At 41.4% G+C, this 17,731-nt stretch overlaps 2 protein-coding genes, 1 non-coding gene and 1 pseudogene across 3 annotated transcripts; 2 read left to right on the top strand and 2 right to left on the bottom strand.

Annotated features, from left to right (window-relative positions):
* Positions 1–395: 395 nt before the first annotated feature.
* Positions 396–504, bottom strand: LOC115050300 (uncharacterized; annotated as a pseudogene).
* Positions 505–890: 386 nt separating this feature from the next.
* On the top strand, positions 891–4,613 carry rps6 (ribosomal protein S6). Its single transcript, XM_029498977.1, has 6 exons — positions 891–939; positions 1,515–1,646; positions 2,251–2,461; positions 2,954–3,100; positions 3,975–4,132; positions 4,481–4,613. The coding sequence occupies exons 1-6, from the start codon at positions 934–936 to the stop codon at positions 4,574–4,576; spliced, it is 750 nt and encodes a 249-aa protein (XP_029354837.1). The 5' UTR covers positions 891–933; the 3' UTR covers positions 4,577–4,613.
* Positions 4,614–9,365: 4,752 nt separating this feature from the next.
* On the bottom strand, positions 9,366–9,447 carry trnas-cga (transfer RNA serine (anticodon CGA)). The gene has a single exon. It is a non-coding gene; the product is annotated as a tRNA-Ser (tRNA).
* Positions 9,448–10,615: 1,168 nt separating this feature from the next.
* On the top strand, positions 10,616–17,494 carry LOC115047398 (WD40 repeat-containing protein SMU1-like). Its single transcript, XM_029508310.1, has 12 exons — positions 10,616–10,641; positions 11,662–11,872; positions 11,966–12,118; positions 12,196–12,306; positions 12,920–13,042; positions 13,574–13,693; positions 13,933–14,049; positions 14,267–14,394; positions 15,966–16,092; positions 16,214–16,375; positions 17,087–17,239; positions 17,371–17,494. Exons 1-12 carry the CDS (start codon positions 10,616–10,618, stop codon positions 17,467–17,469), a joined length of 1,530 nt encoding a protein of 509 aa, XP_029364170.1. The 3' UTR covers positions 17,470–17,494.
* The last annotated feature ends 237 nt before the right edge of the window (positions 17,495–17,731 follow it).

Below are 17,731 nucleotides of genomic sequence, written 5' to 3'. Positions count from 1 at the left end.
ACTTATCTAAGAATCAGGAATTTATTGGAGAGCATCAGTTTTTGTCTCAGTTGCTGCTGATCCGTAGTGGAAATGTAATAATCTTAAAACAAGAGGTATTCAAAGTGTATTTCCTTGATGAGACTGAGTAAATATTTTAACTTTAAACAGGGCTTGGAGTGTGATATAATTTCTTTTACTAGACAAAATACTGTGGATACTCCTCCATCAGTATGTTTTATATGATACATGAGGAATGGCATTTGTATTTTAAACATGAGCCTCGTGATGCACAGTGGCTTTGGCATTGTTCCCCTTTCTTTGTTTCTTTCATCCATCCACCATAAAAGTGAGAAAGATGTACACTGTGCACATGTACTGTTTATTGAAACTCGTGTGTCCATAACAAGTGCAAAAGCTTGCAGCACCTGGTATTCCCAGGCGGTCTCCCATCCAAGTACTAACCAGGCCTGACCCTGCTTAGCTTCCGCGATGAGGCGTGTTCAGGATGGTGTGGCCGTAAGCAACGAGCTGGAGCACCTCTAGTCCCTTTAAACAAGACACTTTTGTGTGTATGTGTTGGAATAAAGGTTTTGGTTAAAATAGAAGGAAGGTGAAAGGGAAACAGAAAACACTAACAAGTAAGGATAATATTATCAGCTAAATATCCTTCAGATGTATCAAAAGTACAGGAAATGTCTTCATGAGTATTTTAATCTGAAAAGCAGTTGTAGAGTAAAGAGTAAAAATTTATTTAGATTTCCCTCTGAAATGGGGTGAAATTATTTTTGGTATTTTAATGGTATTTCACTCATAACTTTCAGTTTTGCTCTAATAAAAAAAAAAAAAAAAGAGAGGCAACTATCGCGAGAGCACGTCAGGCCTATGTGAGACCACGGGGCGGATATCCGGTCTCTTTTCCGTGGCGGACCGTCGTTGGGTCGGTTTGGCAAAATGAAGGTACAACAACTTGCTAAGTGTAAATGTCCGTCTGAAGATGCTTTCTTTGAAATACTCTAGCATGTGTGAAGCTCTGATTTTGAACTTTAACTCAGGCAGCTCTGAGGGGACTCACTCGGCGCTGACTCTGAGGATGAGCTCTGATTGTGATGGGTTGTAGAGAGTTGTACGGAGCTACGGAAACATGGCGGAGCACAGAGGAAAATGTGCCCGAATTAAACTCTAATTTCACTCCAATAATTGGTTTTCAGACTATGGTAGCTAATTTTAGACGACACTTCCGTCTTGCCTAAGGTGAACTTCAGTTTGAAAACACGTTGTATTATTGTTAGCAGCACTTGAGGACTAGCACTAGTAAGCATTGAGTTTCTAGCCGGCAGAGACGCTAACAGGCCTCCGCCGTCCCTGCCTGAGATTCAAACTACATCCTACTGTCAGGGATTTTTTTCCCAGCCCTAACCTAACAATGGCATTTAACCTTAACCTAAGCACGTGGAGTAGTTGTACCTCCGTACACAGTATCCTGTCATGACCGAAGTAGACCTCGGCAACTACTGTCTGGCTCTCTTTTGCAGCTGAACATCTCATTCCCCGCTACTGGCTGCCAGAAGCTGATTGAAGTAGATGATGAGCGCAAGCTGCGTACTTTCTATGAGAAGCGTATGGCCACTGAGGTGTCTGCTGACCCCCTGGGAGATGAGTGGAAGGTAAGCACTGATGCATGCTCTTCTAGGTCCTTGACACCTTGTACTTCACGGTCAACGTGTGTGCGCCTAGTTTCATTAGAATGTGTTTTATAGATATTGTATATTTTATTTGCACACCAGTAGACCCTTTTTGACTGATCTGTAGTCATCAAGGGGGGACAGTGTGTTGCTAAAGAAACTGCACAGATGCTCACCAGATACGACCAGACCATACTGTGGCTGTTCGTAACAGCATCACTGTCTCAGGTCTCTCCTGTCCAAAGCAATATCATAAATTGCCTTGCTATAGTTTATAGTAATAGGCAGTTTGAGAAGTTAGTTGAAGAAATGGAAGAAGTTGAACTGTTGTATCTTGCTGCGGGACAGGAGAAGCTTTGAATTTAGTCATTGATTGTTTAAGAAAATAAATACAGGAACATGTTAAATCTGGAGGGTATCAAAGTTTTAACAGTTTGTGTATCCAGTCAAAAACTTGTGAAAGCTTAAAATATGTGTAACATTTTTATGCAATACTTTTTTTTTTTTTTTATTGTGTACCAGGCATCCTAAAGGGAAAGGCAGCGAAGTTAAAAAAAAAAGTATAAAAATTTCCCCTGTTTTGCAGGGTTATGTGGTGCGCATCAGTGGAGGCAATGACAAGCAGGGTTTCCCCATGAAGCAGGGTGTGCTGACCCATGGCCGTGTGCGCCTGCTGCTCAGCAAGGGTCACTCCTGCTACCGTCCCCGCAGGACTGGGGAGCGCAAGCGCAAGTCTGTCCGTGGTTGCATTGTTGATGCCAACCTCAGTGTTCTCAACTTGGTTATCGTGAAGAAAGGTAACGCATTCAAATTAGCTGATGTCTACTATGGAAATAGTGGATGCACTTGGAAGCAAACCAACAAAGATTTTGTGCTGTATACCACTACAAAGGCTTTATTTGTAAAGTGTCAAATTCTGGTATTGGAGTGTCTCTAGCTATCTGTAACTTTTGCCATTGGCACACCAGTAGACCCTTTTTGATTAGTCTGTAGTCATTAAGGGGGGACAGTGTGTTGCCAGAGTAACTGTGGAGCTGCTTACCAGATGCGACCAGACCCACTAATATGGATGGTTGAACTGCATTGCTCTCTCATGACTGAATATTACAAATGGTTCAATATGGATTTGTAAATAATCTAATATACTGCATATTAGGTCTTTGTAGAATCTTACTTTAAACGAACTGAATGACACCATGGTGAAGGGGTCTTTTAGGCTTTGCTGAATGTTATGCAAGTGTTTTAATCAGCATGAAAGGCTCATCTTGTCCTGACCTGGTTGTTTTCAGGTGAGAAGGACATTCCTGGGCTGACCGACAGTACTGTCCCTCGTCGTCTTGGTCCCAAGAGGGCCAGCAAGATCCGCAAGCTCTTCAATCTGGCCAAGGAGGATGATGTTAGACAGTATGTTGTGAGGAGACCCCTGACTAAAGAAGGCAAGACTGAGGAATTTAAGTTTTTTTTTTTTTTTTTTTTTTCCCCAGACTTCAGATGTTGCTCTTGATCATTAACCACATGTGCTGCAAGTTGGGTCTAGCATTGGCTGTTACTGAGGTTGAGATTGTCATTTCCAGATAAAGTTGGTTTCATTTGAAAACTCTGGGATGTGAATAGTGGGAATTGCAGCTCCAATGAAAGCAAAACAGTTTTAGGGCATTTTTAAAGTTCTGTTTTGCAAATCTGCGTATGTAATGATCAGAGGTTGATCATGGTGTCTGAAGTGGGGCAACTGCATTCAAACCTACGATAACATAAGCTTCAATTTAGATCATTTAGTATGAACTGCACTTAGTCAGCATCTCTCCCAAATCAGTCCCTTGTCCCAGGTTGACAAGTGTGTGATGCTGATGTTCACCATGTGGAAAGTGCTGAGCCCCTCTTATGTCTTCGCAAGCATCCATGTATTTCTTATAGTACTCTGCCAGCATATACAAGACCTTAATGTTCTGACATCACAGTGCACTACATGCACATTACATTGTGACAGAATATAGGTTGGTTTTAGCAGTCAAAGTTTAAGTGGCTTTTTGTACTAACCCTGTGCAAGCTGTGTTCCTAACCACTGGTAAATCTGTGCACTTGAAACTCAACATTACTTGCATGGTCAACAAAACTAGAAGGCTCAGGTTGAGGCTACCTGTGCTCCTTACAGGAGCTTAAGTGAAAGCATAGTTGGTTACTGCTGAACTGCAGAAAAGGGTTTAAAATTGAGTTGTTGGGTAAAATAGAGAATCAGTATAATTTGTCACGTGCATCTTACACGTGGGATGTAATTGCACCATTGAATTACATTTATTGTCTCCTTGGCAGGCAAGAAGCCTAGAACTAAGGCTCCCAGGATCCAAAGACTGGTGACGCCCCGTGTTCTGCAGCACAAGCGCCGCCGTATTGCCCTCAAGAGACAGCGCACCCAGAAGAACAAGGAGGAGGCATCTGAGTATGCCAAGCTGCTGGCCAAGAGGATGAAGGTATGTCTTAATTTGTACTTTTCTCTTTTAGGGGGACATGGAGTACAGCTTAGTATATATGGCTCCAATGTCATATTTTAAAACTTTACCCTAATGGTTCACTCAGCCAAATCTTCTGAAAGTTTCACATTGCTGCCAATTAATCAAGTTTAGAAATAAAATTCTGAAGTCGGAGGCCATTATTTTCACCAGCAGTTGACTAGTTTAGGCTTTTGTGAATGTTCTGGTTTTAATCTGATCATCGTCAAGTCATCTGTGTGGGGAGGGAATTGGTCAAAGTGCTATGATGAAAAGTTATATATATATATGCACACACTTTTTTTTCCTTTTTCTCCCTTGTGCAAACAGGAGGCCAAGGAGAAACGCCAGGAACAGATTGCAAAGAGGCGCCGCCTTTCTTCCCTGAGGGCGTCCACATCCAAGTCAGAGTCCAGCCAAAAGTGAAATCTACCAGTCAAATAAAGTAATGTTTTGCTGAAAATTGACGTTAGCAGATTCTTAATTTCAATACCTTGAGTACTGATGTAGATTAATTCATTAATTTTTTAAGTAAACCAGTTTCATTACTTCAGACACTTGAGTGAAATGAATGACTGACTGCATGTGAAGCAGCAGCAGCAGCACCACCACCACATGGCCACCTGCAGGACTGAAATGAAGTAAACTTTAGTAATTTGTCCAATGGCCACTTGAGGGTGGCTCAAAGACAATGCACAGTTGACTGGAACAGAAACCATTTTTGCCCCCAGTCAACTCAAACACTAGAACAGGTGCCCAACGCTGATCCTGGAGGGCTACTGTCCTGTGTGTTTTAGATGTTTGCTGCTCCAACGCACCAGATTCAAATGAGTGACTCCTGATCAGACTTGAGCAGAGCTTGATGACGAGCTAACCATTTGAATCAGGCAACATCTAAAACGTTCGACAGTGGCCCTCCAGGACCGGAGTTGGACACCTGCACTAGAAGCGCAGCAATTTCCACACCAGATTTTCAATGTTTGCCAGCAAAGTATCAACTGCTAGTTTGTCTTATCTTTTTGTGGGGAAAAAAGAAAAAGCTGCCAGACTCTACAGACAAGAAAACAAAGTTAATGTCTCTTCAAACAACTTTTATTTTTCACCAATACTCATTTGCACCACCCATTGAAACTTGTGGGACTTGCTGATAAACATGCATATCAAATTAGCCTTCAACGACGCATACACGCTTTAATGTTACATCCATTGTCAGTCACAGGCAGTCTCATAGGCCGCCTCGCTCGGGGGGCAGGAATAGCCCGTGGGTAGACCTGGACTATACCCTTGTGAGCTGAGAAGTTTTTGGAGGCATGGGGCTGTCCAATAACTTGACTAGACTGATTTTGGTCAGACGGTTGCCAGCCTAAGTTGTATATCTGGAAGATGAAGAACAACAGAGAGACAGTCTGATGCTGCAGGTACTGAGGCAGCTCCTGAAGGCTCCTCACCCAAGTTGCCTGAAGGTCCATAGCCTCAGCTGAACACCTGGCTAATGTCTCCATGACCTGTCAAGGAAAAAATACGGTTCAGCTCAAATATTAGCACATAATATACTAAAGTGTACTTTTTTTATTTATCAAGAGATTGATTGCTAAAAAGAATTTGTCTGCCATGAAGAGAAATTTTTTGACCTGCTAAAATTAAGATAATTCTTGATCTTCCTGGTTAGTTCATGTCACTCTTCTACAACTTGCTAAAAGGAATAGTTTGACATGTTGGATAATGTCCCTATTTGCTTTAGATGAGAACATAAACACTGCTGACATGTTGGATAATGTCCCTATTTGCTTTAGATGAGAACATAAACACTGCTAAATAGTAATAGTACAATCTTCCTGTCACTACGAGGGAAGACCCGAAGAAGAAAAGAAAACATTTACATTTCCAATTGAAGTCTGCCAAGAAATGGTCCTGCTGATCGAAAAGAAGAAAAAAAACACGTTCTTGCACAGATGACAGAATCCATTACTTGTTAAACTAAGATGTGCTGGGCTATATCCCAGAGAGCAGATTAGATGGAAGGGAAGAGGAAAAAAGGGGTCACGCTCTGCCAAGCTTGCTTTGCAAGATCTATATCTACTACATTTTGAAAAACAGTCATAAAACCAAAATTTGTACACGAATGTGTGATGTTAGTTTATATCTTCTGCTGCCACCACTATTTAATCCCCATCAGTTTACTCCTGAATACTACATATTTAATACTGTAAACAGATACATACATTTTTCTGCTTCTAGTGGATTTCAAATTGAGGTTCTTCCCTATATTTAGCAGATGCTATGGTGACTCATAGTACTGTGGTTGACCCAGCTCTGACTATTTTGTAATCCAAGGGAGTTCAGGGATAAATTCAGGGTTTGCTGTTTTGAGGAACTTCTTTAACAAGTATTTGGGCAGCTGAGCTAGCCATTGTAGATTTTAGAGTGCTAATCTATTCTCAAACTACTGGTCGGAAAAAAAGCTTTCACAATATTTCCAAGTGTGTCAGACCAGTCCAATAAACTTTACTAACACAACACACCTGAACAGAGTGCAGCATGGCCCCCGCTTTGTAGTAGGTCCTCCGAAACACTTTGGTAGAGAGTGAAACCAGTCGTACAGGGTAACTGCTGAATGGGGCAGCCTCAAAACCGTTCAGCAAGTGAGCTGCACCTTCTGCTATGAAGACAGCAACAAGATGCACTCAATGGTAGGTTGAGTGACATTCTGGACCATTAACTCTACATTACGCTCCATACTGTTGTCTTCTTCAGTAGGAGGAAGCACTCGGTCTATCAGAGCCTCTGATATGCTCAGTGCAGAGTCCAGTCCCAAACCGGCCACACTGATGGCTCTATCCACAAGAGTCTGGTTAGTCCCTTCAACCTGCTGCATCCTCTCCATCATCCATGTGACTGTGTAATGCACGTGGTCCATGGTGCCATTAAGGGCCGTGCTCATCTCATGCATCTTGCCCCTGGCTATGGCGACAATCTGGGTGAAGCAAACAAATCCCATGGGAAACCAAAACACTGGGCATTTTGTGTATCTTATTAGGATTTAAAAGAGAGAGGAAATCAAATTTTACCTGCTCTGTGGGTGTGTGAAGCACAGGGAATTTACTCTCCAGCCAGTCAAGACTTTGGCATGCCACATTATTTGCAGTGGAAACTATGGAAATATAACGACAAACAAAGCCCCAAGACCTCAAAGCGGCAACACATGGCAGCTCCTCTCTGGAGTTGGCAAACATACTTGCACTATAAATCAAAATCAAATCAGATTTATTTGTATAGCGCCAAATTATAACAAAGTTACATCGAGGCACTTTACATATAGAGCAGGTCTAGACCAAACTCTTCATAAATGTATTTAAACTATACTATACAGTTCTTAATTATCCTCTGCATATTTTATGTCCATGCAGTGAGAATTAGCACTTGACTTTTAATCTGGCAATACATTATTCAATGTTACTTACTGCTCAGGAGCAAAACTTAGTCTTAAATTGCATGAACTTCCAACGGAAATGATCACATGCTAGTAACTGGGTGTGACCTACAGGAAAAGGTTAATCTTGCATTGCATAATTTCGAATAAAATTTCAGTAAGCCAATTATGAGAAATGCCAAAATATATCAAATTATTTCAGAATTTTCTTTTGCTGTTCCTCACAAAATTTGGAACATTCCCCCAAATTATCCTCTAAGGATAACATTAATTTAATAACTGGGTAACCATTGAAGTAATTCTCTGTCGGAAAACAAGCCAAATAATCACTCCTTCAAGCTTCTTAAAACGTGAAAATGTATTGTCCCTCTCTCTTTTATATGATTTGAAGCCGAATATTTTGGGATGTTGAACTGATTGCCAGACAAAACATCATCTTTGACTGTGAAAACACGTATTGAGCCTCCTCAACATTTGCCATTTTTGGGAATAACCATTCAGTATGATTAAAGATGAATTGAAACAATTTTTAGTTTTGATATAGATTTGAGTTTTTCTTGTTTCTTTTCACCTCCAGACAAAAGCACGCTGGCAGTCAGTGCACATAGGGGGGGGAGGTGTACAATATGGCAACACTGCCTGAAACCAGATGAACAACACAATACTCACTCTGGGGCCCCAGTTTAACAACAACAGGTGAGGCTCTGTCACAGGCTGCTGCCACACTGTTTTCCACTACCTCACACATCGTCCTCAGGCCTGGGTGGATGTGCTTGGCGTCAGTGTACCAGACTGACAGCCTGCGGAAGGCTGAGCGAACCAGGGGCAGCCTGACGAGTCGATCAGCGGCACTCTGACCCTTCTGTTAAAAAAAAAAAAATCAGGAACAAATCCAGAGCCTCAAATTTACAGTCAGACAAAATTTGCCATTTCCTTCAGCCTAACAAGTCTGCAACTTCCTAAAATCCATGTATAAATGTGGATAAATGAGAGGCCTTAGTCTAAAATGTTATGTTAGACTAAGGCCTCTCATTTATATATATATATATATATATATATATATATATATATACATACACACACACACTGCAGTTTGGAGACATTCAAGGACCAATTACGGCCAATTATCTTCTTACTCACCTGGTTGTTGTTGTTCATCGGCATCTTTTTCACTCCTCAACGAAGGCGATAAAATGGTTTAACGAATAATTGCTCGAAATTCGAACTTAGGGCATGAGCAGACTATCATCTCAACACAGACAATAAAAGGCCCACTGACCTGCTGCGATTCAAATGAAAACGTTGACTGTCAACTTGTGATCAGGCGATCAATTAGAGCTCACCTGTTTCCCCAAAGCCAGCTGTGAAAGCCCGCGGCTGTTCTCGCGACATGTCAGCGCAGACGGTTTTACTTTACTTTGGACTTGTTTATTTACTTTAAGTCCTCAGCGGCAAACCATCTTTTAATGCAAGGCGCTTAACCCGTAAAATTTCTTTTACCTAAAGGCCATTTCACTTTGTCATTATGAGTGGTCTGGCCAGTAAGGGTTACAGTTTTAATCCTTAGTGTTTAGGTTATTTTTGTGTTGGCATATTTTAATTCTTACTCTCTCTACGTATTCTATATGTTTTACTGACCCAATAAAATGCGTCATAGCTTTAACCTTTCACTAGCAAACCTCCAACCTATTCGAGTCTTTTGGACCACACAGTTGGACCTGTTGTTTCCGAGCAGCCACTTTGAGTTACCTGGAGCATGTTGAACACCTAAAGCGTTGACGTCATCGCTGTGAGCAGGATTTGAACCTGCGCGGGGAAACCCCATTGGATTTCGAGTCCAACGCCTTAACCACTCGGCCATCACAGCCCTGACAAGCGGTCTCAATAAAACCGTTGAATGGCCAGTCCTAACCGGTTTCAGGTTTATAAATGGGTAAACATCCAGAGACAAAGCTTGCGGCTGCGGCTGTTGATTCAGTCCATGTTTATTCCTGATATGGTGCATCTCAAAGTACTCATTAATCCTGAAACATTACTCATTACGGCTTAATGAGTAGTAGTAGTCATATTTACAGGCCTGATTGTGATATGACTCAAGTTGACTCAAGTTCATTTACATTATTTGACAACATGGCAGTTCTGTGGGTTTTTTCTGCTGTTCTGTTGATTTTATGCTGCAGAAATCCAGCGAAATTGGTGCACCTGATCACCAACAGGTCCACGTGCAGACAGGGGCTCATGGCAGAGGCATGGAGATATTTCAAATAAAATAAATACAAACACAAATACTGACGAACTGGCCATCATGCAAACCAGTCGGTCACTTCGGTGAGGGAAAAAACGTGAAAGATAATTCATAAGTTTATAATCTAAATGGAAATGTTGCCCTCTCTGTGTCGTCATTGCCACTGCCACCCCTGTTCATTACCCTCTACAGCATTCACATACCTGCTAAGTGTGCAATTGCAGACAAAGGCCGTGAAAGGCATTAAGTTCGACATCACACACTAGGACTCATGGCAAAGGTGTTCGGAGAGCACACACACGCAACAATCACTGCATCTGTATACTGATGAGTAGGACTGACGTGATTTTCACTTAGAGGACGTTCTGTGGGATGTTTTGGCCGTGCAGCGGCTTCTGAAGGCGGGCACGCTCTGAGCCACGAGGCTCAGTCCGCGGTGCTGATGCTGCTGCTGATGCTGATGCTGCAACATCTAGAAGCGCAGAGCGCGCTTCCCGCATTCAACGTGCCCGGAGAAGAAAAAACCTTTCTTCACGACACAAGCACGCGTCAGAGAGGAGGTGGAACTCCGAGACTTTTGTCACAGGGTTTGGGACTGCTGCCCGCCGCATGGTAAAAAAAAACAACAAAAAAAAAAAAAAAACAACCATCAACGCAGGACACGAACGGAGCAGCACGTGTAGTGGGTGGTCCTTCGCTCGCGGCTTTCACGTGGCTCTGGCGGGCGGAGAGCCGAGCAGAGCCGCCACACTGTCAGTCCGGTGCCGCAGCAGCAAGAGACAGCATCAGCATGGCCGTGGAAATGGAGCCCGCAGAGTAAGTTTCATTTGTAATGTAATGATACGAGGGACCTGGCAATGACAAGATGTGGGATTGCACAAAAAGCAAAGACAAGTTAAACGCGTTGGTTTGTTGTGGAGAACCAACTGTAGACTATTTTCGCAGCTCATGACTTCAACGGTGTCTCGGGGGTTATAACTTCTCAGTCATAACTGTCTCAGCCTCAGTCTAAATGCTCGTTCTTTATATTAGTGATGGCATTTCTTAGGGGTGACATGTCTAAATGTGTCAGCGTGTCTTCTGTCATGACGCTGTTGTTTATTATCTGCATAGTTGGAGATCCCGTATTCTGCCTATCGCAGACACTCAGTTAATATAAGATGTTGTTTACTGGGATCAGTGAGCTGTACAGGAACCCCCCCGGGGCTCCTCTGATGGGTGAGCCACCTCTTGTTTTTGCTGATGATGCTGAAACAGGCGGATCCTGGGCTGGTTTGCAGTCACTACAGTGTTTCCTTTATCCTCGTGTGCCTGTTGATCTAATAATGGGCTGTGGGTTGAGAGTTTTTGTTATCGTCCCTGGGAAAAGGCTGTGACCAACCTGAAACTCATCTTGCTGTCTGTCTCATCTGGTGGGAGTTTAAATTGGAGTAAAAGTAGTATAAAAACAGGCTTAGAGCATCAGTATGTGATATTCATTTAGTCTGTTTAGAGTTTAGCTTGGAGTTGTAGGAAATGCCCAGCAGATGGCGCCGAAGAAAGGCAAACACCCACATGAAGCAAAATCCTGCCTGTGCCTTAGTATTACACAGCCAACTTATATTGATGAAGTCTTAATTATCTGTTATTCTTACTCTAATGCTGTGAGTTTCCTCTCTGAAAATTTACCCCAATTATCTACAGCCACTGTGTATGTAAATCATAAATATGTGATGAGGTGACTGACACTGAGAACACAGCCACTTATACCATTCACCTCTGACACAAACAATGCCACAAACTCACAATATTCTGTTCAGTCTGTGTTTGTAAGAGTAAACCATGTTGTCTTTGTAGTGTGATCCGCCTGATAATGCAGTATCTTAAGGAGAACAACCTCTACCGAACACTGACCACATTACAGGAGGAAACCACTGTCTCGCTCAACACGGTGGAGAGCATCGACAGTTTCATAGCAGATATAAACAGCGGCCACTGGGACTGTGTCCTGCTTGCTATCGAGTCCCTCAAGTTGCCTGACAACACTCTTATTGACCTTTATGAGCAGGTGAGTGCCATGTTGATCAGTTAATGCTTTTCTTGGCTTGGTTCTCTTTTTTCTCCTTGGCATCAGTAAAATGAAAAGCGACCTTGCCTACAGGTTGTAATGGAGCTCATTGAAATGAGAGAGGTGGGTGCAGCTCGCTCACTCCTCAGACAGACTGATCCAATGATCATGCTGAAGCAGACACAGCCGGAGCGTTACATCCACCTTGAGAACCTGCTGACATGCTCCTACTTTGATCCTCGTGAGGTAAAAACAGCTCACTTTTGAACAGCTCCACAAACAAGAGCTTCATAATGCGATCGTCCTTCTTCCTCCCACTGTAGGCGTACCCAAAGGGCAGCAGTAAGGAAAAGCGTCGCAGAGCGATAGCAGAGGCACTGGTGAGGGAGGTCAGCGTGGTGCCTCCTTCTCGTCTCATGGGGCTCCTGGAACAAGTCGGCGTGAGTAAATTGATCGATCCTCTACTTCATGCTCTCTCTAATTATAAGGCAAGTGAAGCCACTTAATCAATAACACTCTTCTCTGCCTGATCTGAAAAGACTGAAAAAACATTTACACTCTTCATGGTAATGTAGTTATGTGGTGTTTAACCTGTTTTGAAAAAGTAAGACTTCATTTCCAAGTTTGTGACTGTCAAAACAAAGCAATACAACCCACATATTTTCTGTATCTAAACAAAATCTAAACAAAAGAGGGTGGTACATGTTTCCCAGAGGAAAGTTCTTGGTGATGCCCACGTTAGTTAGAGTGCTGCCAGCAAAATATTTAAAGTGTCAGAAAGTTTGTTTGGTCTAAAGCTGTCTTATGTGCAAATGTGCATACAAATCATGGAAATGGCTGGAGACACCATTTCAAAACATTTCAATAAGTCAAATGTATATTTCCAAAGATCTAGCACTGTCTTTGGTTTTGTGTGCTGTTGCTCCTTTAAAACAGTTTTTCTTTTGTTATTTTATGCCATTAGCTTTTCTTAGTATTCATTATTTTGTCGATCTTGAGTACATTTGCCATACTATTTTAGGATACTATTTTAAACCCCTTCCACAGTCTCTGAGACTACAGCAGTATCCTGGTCATCTCTCCCCGGACATGCCCATCGACACGTCAGGCAGCAAGGAGAGACATGTGGAGAAGGAAAGCTTTCCAACCCAGCTGTATCGCCACATCAAGGTAAACAACACAGTAACACGCAGCCACATATTCCACTGTGTTTAGGAGTCTCTATGACATAAAGTTCATCTTTGCTGTAATGGGGAAAATTGGGGTAATACATCCCTTCTCCAGTTGTATATTGTGCAGTTAGAGTACATCAGTGCTTGTTTTATGAATGATTTGTCTGTATTTTTTTAAAATACTTCTTCAATAGCCCCAGAATACATATATGGCACACACCCAAACACACATAGACACTCCAAAAACAAATTTTCCTCTCACTTGGAGGCCCCGTTTTGGGCTCTGGCTGTGCTTTCATCACTTGCATCTATAGTTGGCCGTCCTTGTTTTTCTCTGCCCAAGGTTATTAGCCAGAGTGGTCAGCCCATGTGACAGCACACTGTTGGAGACCTTTAATATTTCTCCCCCAGGTCACTTGATTATAATTGTTTGTTTATATCTCCATGCTTCTAGATCTCAGATTACAAACCAAACAGGAAGGTGGTTGAGTGTCGATGAGTCATTGCTCGGTGTGATTTTAATCTGCAGTTTGGGCGACGGTCGCATGTAGAGTGTGCCCGTTTCTCTCCTGATGGAAAATACTTGATCACTGGATCTGTGGATGGATTCATTGAGGTCTGGAATTTCAACACTGGAAAAATTAGTAAGGTACATATATTTTTTTCAACAAAATTATGAATACTGATATATCTCACTGTATTTTATATTCAATTGTTTTGGAAACCTATTTCTTTTTCATTGATTTCAGTTTGTCCAAACTCTCCACTGGTTTATGTTTGTATTAATTTTTTTAACTTTATCTTGAAAAAAGATTTCATCTTAGATTTGATTTTATCTTCTTCATTAATTGTTTTGCTTTTCTGTGTGTTTCGGCATAAATGAAACAGGATTTAAAGTACCAGGCCCAAGATAGCTTCATGATGATGGATGATGCTGTGCTGTGTATGTGCTTCAGTCAGGATTCGGATATACTAGCGACTGGAGCTCAAAATGGCAAAATAAAGGTTGGACCAGCAGCTTATGTACTTATATTACTACTGTGTATCCCTTTTTGTATATTAGTTCGCGTTAGCTACAAATTAGAGTGTTCCTTTTTAAGGGTTTTAAAGGTTCTACAAGAATATCAAAATACTGAAAAATGTGGTTAACCATAATCACCATCACCTCAGTAGTCTCTTTACACATTTCTCTCTCTAAAATACATGTTTTGCGTTGGGTTAGGTGTGGAAGATCCAGAGTGGTTTGTGCCTCCGTAGGTTTGAACATGCTCACAGCAAAGGTGTGACCTGTCTCAGCTTCTCCAAGGACAGCGATCACATCCTAAGTGCATCCTTTGACCAGACCATCAGGTGGGATGTATAGCAGCATCATAACCACAAACACACTGCAAACTAAACTGTGATGATTATTTAATTTTATTGAGAAAATTTCCAAGGGTGACATTTTGCACAGCAGACACATTGACACACGGTGTGATGAATATGAACTGAGAAAAAGTTGACCTTCACATCAACTTTAAGCACTCAGGACCTTGTGAATGGTTGAAATAACATTCAACCTCCAGATAAATATTTGAAAGGAAAAGGATCCTGACGTGTTCTCAATTAGTGTTTTCAACCAGACAAATACCTCATGAAGTAAATTTTAGCAAATTTACAAAAGGAAATATCTTCAAACTAAATACAAATCATAAAAACAAAAACATAGTACTTTTTAAATTTTTGCATCTTTGTTATGACAGAACTTAGCTTCTCTGCTGTGGGAGGAGGTAGGAGCTCCCTCTGATCTCAGATAAGAATCACTGAAGTTTCAAAGGCAGACACTTGGGCATCAGCTCAGCAGAAAGAAAACAGGTAGCTCTTTTTACATCCCACAGTGGTGAACAAAATGTTGAAGATTTAGAAGATTTAGAAAGAGAAAGCTAGATAGAAAATATTTGTCAGTCTGTCTCTCTCTTTAATCTTATTCTTCTTATAGGTCAAAGCTTTGCCATAGGCCAGATTCTGAGGTGATAAAAATGGTTGTTCTTAAGTCCACTGTCAGCAGTTATTTACTGTGATGACGATCTGTATGATACAATTTGATGCAATATAATGTTCAGTCATTGCACGTTTTCAATTCAAGTCCATTTGGTGCATTTAAGGTGATACATTTTCAATAAATTCAATCACCATTGGCTTATAGAATGCGATTTATTGTTGAATAAAACAATATTTTTTACTGCACCAATTAACAGTCCGATTCAACAATTCAGTTTACCCCTCACTCTAGTTTTTCATACCAAGTAAACATTAGTTAAGAGGACCTGAACTGAAACATTTTTAAACACTTAAAAAATAAATTTCCATGGCAAGATCAGCAGTAGATACCCAGTCTGGCTTGCATGCGTTCCGTACCTGAATGTAAATACACGGCACTTACAAAGGGCAAGAATGTCTGTCTCTTACTTCCTCTGTCTCATCTCAGACATGCACTGAATCCCATAGCTGAGGAATTGAATATTTATTTCTGACCCCTGCGGGCTGTGGGCTGAGCCTCTCCACTGTGTTGGAAGCACATGTGCTGTGTGGGTGTATCTGAAGTACCATGTGCTGAGGCACAGAGCAGCAACACGTTCCTCCATCCGCTATTCCACTGGTTAGAAGTCTGAATTGTTTACATATCCCAAAGCGTCTTCCCAGAGACAGGGTGAATCCGTGAGCATTAGACATTTTGTCACGGTTTAGCTAATCTGCTCCCAGTTACTTTATGAGCTAAAAATAACATTGGCAGCTCAGCAACCTGTTTTGTCTGCTCTCAAGAAAAAATCCCCTCTCAGTCAAGTCAAGGTGGATCTATTCATGAGTCAGAGCTGCTGTTTTATTTTATTTTAGTATTTTCAATCGCCTTTGTTTCACTTATGCAACACTGTCACTTTCAGAATCCATGAACTGAAGTCAGGCAAGACACTGAAGGAGTTAAATGGCCATTCGTCGTTTGTGAATGATGCATCTTTCACTGAAGATGGATTTCACATCATCAGTGCCTCGTCTGATGGCACTGTGAAGGTACAGTGAACATTTACACTCTGGAGCCAAATTAAATGGCCATTATTCATGTTTCATATCAGGTAGCTGGGATAGTGCTGTGTTAAACTGAAACTGGGATTATTCCTTGTGTGTTTTCTAGATTTGGAACACAAAGACATGCGAATGCATCCACACTTTTAAATCACTGTCCCGGACATCAGATATCCCTGTCAACAATGTGATCCCTCTCCCCCAAAACCCAGAGCACTTTGTCATTTGTAACCACTCAAACAAAGTGGCCATCATGAGTATGCGTGGTCAGGTGAGAACTCTGTGCTATCAATGATTATTATTGAATACAATTCTGATGTAGTGAAAAAATATTATTTTCAGCTCAACATCTTTATTGTCATTGTAAGACAAATAAAAAACTGAAAAATTGGGCTAAATCAAAAAAGTGTTTTAAGTTTTGTTCAGACCTGACGTGAACAGCTGTCTCAGGGTATCATCTCACTTTAGCAACTTTAAGTGCAACCCTGCTGTGTAAAATGTAAAGAAAAACAGGTTATATACATTAACAAATCTTAAAAACCCATATTTTATTCCCAATAGAACATAGACAACACATCATATGCTGAAAGTGAGTCATTTTACCATTTCAAGTAAAACATTAGCTCATTTTGAATTTGATGGCAGCAACACATCTCAAAAAAGTTGAGACACTGTTTTTACACAGCGTCCCAATTTCTTTGGAATTGGGGTTGTACAAATGTTAGTTAATGCACCCATGATGCATTCAGGACACATTCACACACGTTCACTCAACTGTGGAGAAGCATTTTAATGCCAAGGGTGAATTTAGGTTCATGAGCCCTAAAGAAGCATGACAATGCAAGTCTGAACAGTTATAATATATACTTCAAAAAACTGTGATAGTCTGTGAACATGCTTCATTGATTCCCTCTATTTCAGTATTAGTAGATTAGTATGCCAGTATCCACACAATACCCAAACATTTTCTCTTTGTCTGCAGACTGTGAAGACCTTCAGTGCAGATAGAAAAGAAGGAACAGACTTTGTGTGTTGCACCCTGTCACCCCACGGGGAGTGGATTTACTGTGTGGGGGAGGACTTAGTGCTGTACTGCTTCAACTACACGACAGGAAGGCTGGAGAAAACGCTGACCGTAAGCTCTGCTGCTCATTACTCATTATCAGAGGCAGATGATCCTCACAGCCAGGTTTTTTTTTCCTTTTACATGGCTTGATACTCTGACTGTAAGTCCTATGGGGGTAACAAATAACTCTGTTCACACAGGTTCATGAGAAAGATGTCATCGGAATTGCTCACCATCCACATGAGAATCTCATTGCTACATACAGTGAGGACGGCCTGCTACGGCTATGGAAACCCTAAGCTGTCAACTGCATCGTGATGTGGAGGACCTAAAGAGCCATACGCACAGTTTTAAAGCACTTCATTCTCATAGATAAAACGATCAATGAACAAATCCCCTTTCAGATTAATATAATAAACAATCCGATGATCCATGTAGTAGCCATTTGTAGCTTTCGATCATATGAAACTGTAGATATTAAATCTCCAGTTTTTCGGAGCCTGTCCAGAACTTCTCATCAATTTGAACAACAATTTGCATGTCAATCAAGCGATTCATCTG

This window comes from Echeneis naucrates, chromosome 1, assembly GCF_900963305.1.
Source record: "Echeneis naucrates chromosome 1, fEcheNa1.1, whole genome shotgun sequence".
Lineage (NCBI taxonomy): Eukaryota > Metazoa > Chordata > Actinopteri > Carangiformes > Echeneidae > Echeneis > Echeneis naucrates.
The sequence above is the reverse complement of the archived record's forward strand: the minus strand, read 5'-3'. Positions and strand labels throughout refer to the sequence as shown.